The 9,740-nt window shown below is 33.3% G+C and overlaps 1 protein-coding gene across 2 annotated transcripts; it reads left to right on the top strand.

Moving 5' to 3' along the window:
- Positions 1-4,320: 4,320 nt before the first annotated feature.
- Positions 4,321-9,581, top strand: LOC116768265 (tropomyosin-1). Of its 2 annotated transcripts, XR_004353366.2 has the most exons (8): positions 4,321-4,475; positions 6,452-6,616; positions 7,322-7,581; positions 7,798-7,915; positions 8,027-8,128; positions 8,279-8,456; positions 8,755-9,148; positions 9,364-9,581. XR_004353366.2 is itself a non-coding variant. In XM_032658953.2 (7 exons), exons 2-7 carry the CDS (start codon positions 6,503-6,505, stop codon positions 9,444-9,446), a joined length of 855 nt encoding a protein of 284 aa, XP_032514844.1. In that variant the 5' UTR covers positions 4,322-4,475; positions 6,452-6,502; the 3' UTR covers positions 9,447-9,581. The 2 variants fall into 2 exon arrangements, 1 of the variants encoding a protein (XP_032514844.1); XM_032658953.2 differs by lacking the exon at positions 8,755-9,148 and having other exon boundaries at positions 4,322-4,475.
- Positions 9,582-9,740: the final 159 nt, after the last annotated feature.

The following is a 9,740-nucleotide window of genomic DNA, read 5'->3' on the forward strand; positions in this document are numbered from 1 at the left end:
TGTTCCATTTCTATTCTGCCTTAATTCATGTCATATTTTTATTTTTATTTAAATTAAAAAAAAAAAACTTTCGTTAAAACTGTAAATACTAGATTGCATACAGTAAATAGTTTCACGCCTGGAAGATAATATAGGAGGCGGCTTCTGACAGACCTATTATATTTTTATTTTCACAAGTATATCACTGAATTAATTTATAATGACGTAAGTATTCATTGCCACTCTGTAGATAGTTGCTTATAGACGAGTAGTCTGCATCCAGTCTTGCTCATACATACTAGATATATTTACACTGCATCCATATAATTGATTTTGTAGATGCTTTATTTTTAAGTAATTTTGAAACTCAAAAATCTGTATGCTTAACTATTAACAAAAAATTAATAGTGCGCGGAAGAAGTGAAACTTCGTAATGTTGGAATGGAAACAGGAAGGGGTAGAAAATGATTTTTAAGGAGTTTTTAGTGTTTCTTTAAGTCAAACTTTACCAACATTACTTACAAGTCACATTTGATTGTCCGCATGTTTTCGAGCGCGACACATTCCCTCTCGCTCTGTCTTATCTCCCCCCCCTCCCCTCAGGAGCTTTAAACGTTTAAAGCAAAGTTGTTGAAAGTCGCATAAGAAGTTTCACTTCAATAATCGTTAACAAAAATAATATTTAAACTAGATATAAATCTAACTGGATGAGCTAACTAACAATTTTTTAACAGATGAAGTCCTGGAAGAGAGGAGTAAGTATAAAGCTATCGCCGAAGAAGTAGATCAGACCTTCGCTGATCTATCAGGTTATTGAATAACATCGATTTAAGATATAATGTAACAGTTATGCTTATGTATAATTTGCTGGCACATTGAGAAGGTGAATTTAAATATTTTATACCACCACATCTTGTATCTTATTCCGTAGTGTAAGGGTAAAATAATTAAAGTGAATTAGTCCACTTGCGTGCCTTTCATAGCCGTGTTGTAGAACGTGGTTTCAGTCCGCAAGTAAACAGTATTGTTGAACTAAGACGCTGATTTTGCAGGCTTTTGTATCGAGCAATAAAATGACGTTTCTTTGACGTTTTTATTGTTTTGACTTTTGACATTCCAATAATGTAATGTAACAAGATAAAAAATAAAAGTAATAGATTAGAGAATAAACATAGAGTCGTTTGTAATTACATATTTTTTATAAGGTAAATTAAATGTAACTATCCTTTCCATAACACTGCCGTTATCAAATGAATATTTTGGCAAGTCGTTAAACATGAATTAGGTCTTAATTATGAAGCATTTGTATGTATTTTGTATGACAGACCGTTTATAAATAGGAGTCCATTTTTTGTAACTAATGTCGAGTAAAATTGAATGGACATATGTATTTTTTATGTCAACTATTTTCATGAAATGAGATAATTGTATTTTTCGAAGATTTAAATTAGGATTGCTGGTTGGAAAATCAATGAAACACCCTTGTTACTAATTTAGTGTTGAATAAGACAGTTTAATGTGTTCGCAAAAGTACAATTATCTTGATTGTGCATTACTTTGAGCCACCTAACAATCTTTTTTAAGCTATGTAGTAATATGACTTTATGTTTTCAATTGTATTGTTATAACAGCTTGTTTCATAAATAACAGCTTATATATAAAGTGTGTCAAGGGCTTTCTTTAACTGTTTCATTTCCACAATTATACGTTTGTAATGAAAACATCTTTTATTTGTTACACCCTTTATTATAACCCCAAATGAAAAATTTTGATATAGTCTTGTAAGTAGGTATTTACATTAATGTTTTGTCAAATATAATTTTCGATCAACATAAGCGTCGTCATTACGAAAGTTTATAGTATTTTTTTTGTAATCCCCCCTTTCTAATATTATTTATAGTACATGTATATATTTTCTTATAACGTCTACTTTAATTAGTAACTAGTTCTGTATAATAAACAAATATACATTTGGAAAACATGTGTTGTAGTTATCGGAGTGACTCATGTACTTAATTGTAAGTATCTGTTAATAGCTTCCATATAAGCAATATTATATTGATTATATTTAGTGTTACAAGCAATATAGCATATCTTGTCTTATAAAAGCTAAATAGAAATATGTTAAAAAGATTTAGTGTATAACTCGGTCAATTAAGAGAAGTTTCATAATAAAATTGCTTTGTTTTGCTATTCCTTAAATTTTCAAAATGAACTTTACGATTGTATGAAGAATTAAGGTAAACAAACTTACATGTCTATATAAAGCTTTACTTAGAAATACCAATAATAACATATGATATTACGTGTACGTCAAACTGCTATAAATGTCACAAACTGATATTGGATAAAAAAAAACTATGAAGATGTTTAATCAAGAAGAAGTTACAAGTTATTTTAGATAATTGTGATGACTTAAATTTATATAATAAAGTTTTTGATAGCAATCCTAAATTTTTTGATGATTTAAATTTTTTCTTTGTCTTACTTTGTTTAAAGCCCCACCTGGTGTTACAATGACGTACTAAAAATAAATGAGTTCTTTACGTAATGTTGATTAGGATTTAATTAGTTGGAAATTTAATAGGTACTTAAATTGTATCTCACCAATGTTACGCAGCATATTAAATTTCAAATAATTTTATGATTAATGAGACAAAAAATATTAAAACATAAAAATCTATGGCTACAATTCAAAAATACAACGTTTATTACAACTACAACTATTAATAAAAAATTCAAAATTTCTTTTGATTGCTGTCGTGACCTGTCAAGAGACGAAGACATTGTTGTTTTTACATCCAAAAAAAATCTAGAAGATTCTTATGAGATGTATAAAATAACTCGTTTCTTCTATTCGTCTTAAAATCCCCAAAACGTCGAGGAGTCCAGGATATGACAATTTAGTTACGTATACAATAAGTAGCAATAAATATAAAGAGGGACTAAACACAAATACTATAAATTCTTTATACATTATATATTCATAGCATTTTGCTCATGAATGTAAATATTGAAATTGGCTGTATGTCTCGATCAGTGTTTTGTATGTTTAGTAAAACATACAACTGTAGATTTCAAAGGTTAAATAATTTTCAAAGATCAGCAGTAGATGTAATTTAATAACTTTTATGTCTATTTCAGCCATTGCTGCTTTTATAGCTTAGTAACGGGTTTAAATTTCAATAGTTATTTCATAGAAGCCTGCTACTGGCAGCTCCTCATTCTGAATTTTATATTTTAAAGACGAAAGTTTATCCATGTAATTACTAAATATAGAGGTGACGGTAGCTCAAGGTTCGCTATATTAAACTTAAACACACTATCTTTAATAAAAACCGATATAATAATGTTTTTATTCATAGTTGACTTCATTTTATAAATACGGGCTCCTCTCTAAACTCATCAGGTGATTATTTTATATTTTTTCATGAATATTTGACATAAGTTTTTATTATTCGTCTCAGTTGTCACCAAATAAATTTTTTATTGTTGTATTTTATTTTTAATTTAAATTGTAATAGTAATGAGATATTACAATAAAACTATAACAAAATCTTTTTCATATTTATATATACATTTACATACGTATATATATACTCGTCTTCTCTTTTTTCGTGTTCTTCAGAAATTTTTATTTATAAGTTGTCTTTGAATATGATTTTAAAGAAATGATTGTTATTTAAATCAAACTAATATTGTTCGGTTTACTACGCTATTTTATTAGTTTAAAAAGTTACATACTACGAGACATCTCGTCTGTCCGTGATCACGGTTGCTAAGAAGTAACCGAAACGTTGGATGTTTGCAGTTTTTTTAAATAATAAAATACGCGTAGTAATACTAGTTTCATTTAAATGAATACTCGCGAGTCTTAGATCTCATAATGATTGTTATTATTTAAAAATGAATATAGAAATCAGCAAATCCGTGCGAATATGGTTGACACGGATAAGCCATCAAATGTATTAGTTATACAGCGAGTTCTTAAAGACTTTCTAAAAAATCTTGAATTATTGGGAAAATATCCATTTTCACTATACCAATTTATTTGTTTCCAATCAGTTGTTTTTTCGCTGTAAATATTTTATTATTTTCCCCGTACTTAAACATATCTGGAATTCATTGAGGAGGTGGAAACGGGATGAAAGATCTTGACTAATGACTGCTAACAATTTGATCATCTCTTTGTTAAGAAATATTAAATTATTTATAGACTTAGGCTGTAGACTTCAAGAAGTTACTTAATATTCAAGCAAGCAACAAGGAGAGTAGAGATTACAATAATGAGTTATTACATTCTCGTCATCCTTTAAGGTAAGTCATTATTCTTTAACCTGTTATACCCAAACAAACTCGGGTAAGCGTACACCGATGTGGGAGTGTGCATTAGAATGGAATCCTGGATTTTTGGCACCGAAAATAGCGGGCGGGCGGCGCTGGCGCTGGGCGGCGCGCGCAGTGCGTGTCGCTCCGCCGTGTGAACAGCCCGCTAGGTGAGTGATTTGGAATAAAAATCTGAAGGGGTTTCTGGCTATCGAAAAACGGGTCCCGAACCCCACGTAACCACGTCGACCCTACGTGAGTGCAGTGCAGTGGCGTACAAGCCTTTTAGGATGTGATTTTTTTATCTGTGTTTATCTGACGCGATGTTCCCGCCGAGTGACTCGGGTTTCACTCTCACTGAAAATAGTGCGCGGTCGTGCTCTCAGACTATTTGCGGCATTCGTCCGTATTTATTTAGCGATATGGGGAAACTAGTTTTTTTAGTACGTCCATTGATTCGGGATAACCATAAATGAGAGTAGCGTAAGGTGTCCCATTACACGTCTGCATTTAGACATGAATATTGAATATTACTCACAAACACCCACACAGCGCCATAATCGTAACATTTATACACAGAATTACATAAGCAAATTATTAAAGACGACAGAAAGAAAGAAAGACGAGGACGATATAACATCAAAAAAACAAATTTTATGTAATACAACCTATTAATAAAGACAGAATTAGCTCTTAAATTATGTTAATATAATTAACGTTGAAAATATATTTAATGATTTATGTGACGAATCTGTATGTTTTTAATAAAATAACTTAGGTAAATTGAAAAGAATTGTAAAAATGTATATATAAAGTTATACGTACAATTCTAATCGCAATTACACCGACCTAATCCAAGCTTCATACAAATTAATACAATAGCAAATCTTTTGAATAAAAAAATATATCACGTTATATTTAAAAAAAAAAGGATTAGATTGATAGGAAAAAAAAATCAGTTTGTATTTAATACTTGTCTCGCGGCCCTCCTCTTTAGCGTTTTTATAAAGTTAGAACGAAATTTCCATGCAGTTTCCATTTAAAAAAAAACCTAAATCTAAAACGAAAAACGTCATAAAAATAATTTAAAGAAAAATTAATAAAAAAATATCTATATCTTTTTGGAATCGTCTTAAAAACTTCCAACCAAATTCAGTCATCGGATTAATGCTGTCGAAACTTGTCAAAAACACGAGCACGGAGATCAAATTTTTATCTTTGATTTAAGGTTAAGATAAATTCAAAATAAGACTAGAAACGTTCAACTTAAAATATTTCAACAATCGGTAGTTTGAAATACAGGCGACATAAACTTTCTCCAAATACATTCGAAAAGATTGATTCGCACCGAGCAAATATAAAAAAAAATTAGCAAAGTCTCGATTACGAAATATTTAACATTCATGTGTTAAACCGAAATGTTGCTTTAATCCTCATTCGTGTATTACTAAATACCGCCATGTTTGTGGACCAGCTGGTAGCGATATTTATTTCTGCTAACAATATCTTGATGCTTGGCCAAAAATACTCGCACGTCATCGGCGTCTCTTATTTTCGCAACCGGATTGACCGACACATAAAACTCCGTGTATCTGTTTTAAGACGTACCGAATTTATATTTAAATAAAACAAACCGATTTTAATAGATGACCTATTTAGATTTATATCGAAGACAGTAAACGAGACGATTTGATAATTTAAAACGGATTTAAATTGCGTTATTATCGAAAATGGCCTGACTTGGGACAGTATATCACTTAACATCTTGATATCATATACATTATAAACGCCAGTTATTTCCCATGCATATCATAATTGGCGGCCAGCCAACTATGAGCGAGCGTTTAGAATAAAATAGCTTTCATACTATCGTGTACACATATCAACTTTTAGAGGTTGCCAAAAGCTTTGGGCCGTTAAAAATAGAATTTGAAAAACGCTCATACATTTTTCAGTATAGAGAGCTGATCGATGATTTAACCTAGAGGTACAATCGGATGTTATAATTTTTAATTAAAACACACAACACTGATATAAGACCTTACCAAGACGTACACATATACAACCTAATTGATATTAGGGTTAAAATATATATATTCAGTACATTAATATATTAATTTTAATTGTAATTTTTGATTTTGTTAAGGCCAGTTGGCGTATTATTTTGAACGGACCGTGAAAACAAAAAACAGCCACAATGGACGCGATCAAGAAGAAGATGCAGGCGATGAAGCTGGAGAAGGATAATGCCATGGACAAGGCAGATACCTGCGAACAGCAGGCCAGGGATGCCAACCTCCGCGCCGAGAAGGTAAATACATTTTTTTTTTTTTTTATGGTAAAAGAGGAAAACGAGTAGGCCTACTTGATGGGAAGTAGTTACCGTTGCCCGTGGACATCTGCAATATCTTGTTGCGGATGCGTTTTCGACCTTGAGGTGAAAGGAAGGATAGAAAGGATGATGGTGGTCGAATAACCATCCGGTCAAAGGGTATTGACCTTGGTCTTAACTGAGTATTGAGTTTTGTGCGTTACTGGTATGGGTAAGGAAGGGCATCCGATTCATCCCGCACGAACTCCCTGGACCCCTTACCAATGAAAAACGCTCAACATCTAAATAGACAACATCTGATACAGGATAGAATATCATTGCGCATATCAACATCCCGGGATAGGAGAGGGTGGTAAAAAGAAAAGGCCAACCGGCTCTCTCGGTCTTCGGACGAAAAGCAGCCTTTAAAAGACTAATTGACGTCCTTTAACCCTATTCTGTAAGAGGGTGATACTTCCCCGGTCGATCAGCCCATGTACGATATGTAGTTACTTGACCACATCTAGCCTCTACTACCTGAAGTTTAACAACTACAAACATAATAGCAGTCTATAAAAATTTAAAATATTTACTTTATAAGACACGAAGGTATATTTTTAAAGAAACAGACGTAATGATCACTAGAGTCAAGTAAACTAATAAAAACTTGATATACTTAAAGCATAATCTTCACTTCTATTTCAGGTCAACGAGGAAGTCCGTGAGCTCCAGAAGAAGCTCGCCCAAGTCGAGGAGGACCTCGTCCTTAACAAGAACAAACTGGAGCAAGCCAACAAGGACCTGGAAGAGAAGGAGAAGCAACTGACCGCCACCGAGGCGGAGGTGGCCGCCCTCAACAGGAAGGTGCAGCAGATTGAAGAGGACCTCGAAAAGTCCGAGGAGAGGTCCGGCACCGCCCAGCAGAAACTGCTCGAGGCCCAGCAGTCTGCTGACGAAAACAACCGGTAATTAATAAATATAATCTCTTCTGCCCGTAATCACGGCTTCTGATAAGTAATTGAAGCTATGGAAACATATAGAAATAAAATAAAAAAAAACGTGTAGTATCCAAAAACAATACTATATGTTGGTTTTTTGTGTTTATAAGCACTATAGAGCTTCGTCTAAACATTTTCATAAGATTTATTCAATTGGTATTTATAACATTTATTTGTTTGCAGTATGTGCAAAGTATTGGAGAACAGGGCACAACAGGACGAGGAGCGTATGGACCAGCTCACCAACCAACTGAAGGAAGCTCGTCTTCTCGCTGAGGACGCTGACGGTAAATCTGATGAGGTAAGCCAATTGCCACGTATTTGTCCAATATTGTTTATGTTTATGCCAAAACTTAAACAAACACCTTGGGATAATTGCTTATATAATTGATAAATATGTCTCGAATCTCAGGTTTCACGCAAGTTAGCCTTCGTTGAAGACGAACTCGAAGTCGCTGAGGACCGTGTCAAGTCTGGTGACGCAAAGATCTCAGAACTTGAGGAAGAATTGAAGGTACTGAATTCTTCATTTATTTATAGAATGTTTTATAAAATGTGAAATTGTTTTATTCACAGGCAAAAAAATATAGATATTATGAGAAAAATATGTTTTTTTAAATGACAAGGTTATGAGTATTATCTTAATCACTATCCCCACCCACAGGTTGTAGGTAACTCCCTTAAATCACTTGAAGTATCAGAAGAGAAGGCCAACCAGCGCGTAGAAGAATTCAAAAAGCAGCTAAAGACCCTGACCTCCAAACTCAAGGAAGCCGAGGCCCGCGCTGAGTACGCCGAGAAGACTGTGAAGAAACTGCAGAAGGAAGTCGACAGGCTTGAAGGTAATGTCTCGGGGACCAACTCACTAATATATATTAATATATAAACATAATAATCAGAGACAGTTCTTGTTATTTCATCGATTGAATACCAACGACGATGAATTCCAAGTCTCGTCTTATTAAAAGGAATGGTAATGTTTTTCAAAATTTTATTTAAAAACCACAAACGATAAACAATAATCCTAACAGTTTGAACGGAGATGCTATCACAGCTGACGGAAGGCCAAGCCTATAATCGTGACCGATCATCTTTCAGGGTTTTCTTTCTTCACATTTATCTATTAACAAAATTTTACAGACGCTTTGTTCAACGAGAAGGAGAAATACAAGGCGATATGCGATGACTTGGACGGCACATTCGCCGAGCTCACCGGATACTAACAAAGCTTGCTAGTTTAAGACATCAAAATCCCACAGGAACACCCAAAACCGTATCTCACCCTCGTACCCCTCTGTACAAAACCAATAGGATATAGTCAATCCGCACGTCTTATAAGTCTTAGATGTAGGATCGCCTTAATATCTACTTCTTATCAAATAACCCAACCATAACCTTTGGGATTGACGTTTCACAGAGCCTGTGAGCTTCTGTTTTCGTCAATCCTCGTCAATTCATATCAAACCTAGCTTTATTCGTTGTGTTTAACATGTCTTATGCTTTGCTGCTACCGACGTGGATCAGTGCTTTCAAGGTACATTGTATTCTTTAATCTATAATATTTTTATAAACTATATAATAAAGCTCTTCCGTGCTTATGCCTTAATATAATTATTAAATGTGTTACCTAAATCATTAACTTTAATATAGGAACGCGACCGAATTGAATTACGCGCAGCGGATTTTGTTAGAGACTTAGAGTTTTGTTTTATATTTGAATGTGTGTGTAACGTTTCGTACGTGTTACAGACGAGCTGGGCATCAACAAAGACAGATACAAGAGCTTGGCTGACGAGATGGACTCCACCTTCGCCGAACTTGCCGGTTATTAGACACTTCAGTAGTACACGCGCTACCAACGACGCTATCAAATTAATACACGTGATGTAATATTTATTAATATTATATGTAAATTTATTTACGATTTTCAAATAAAAATAATTTATAACAACTTTTATTCATATAAAGTAGTTTTTTTTTTAATTTCTGACGAGTAATGTGTGAGGTGAATATTGCGGTGAATATAAACTAATGAATTAGCCTGTCTTCACTTTTTATTCTGACTTTTCTATTTATTTTATTTCACCGTAAATAGCGGAAAACTAGTAACTATATAATTTTACTGA

Source organism: Danaus plexippus, chromosome 19, assembly GCF_018135715.1.
Source record: "Danaus plexippus chromosome 19, MEX_DaPlex, whole genome shotgun sequence".
NCBI lineage: Eukaryota > Metazoa > Arthropoda > Insecta > Lepidoptera > Nymphalidae > Danaus > Danaus plexippus.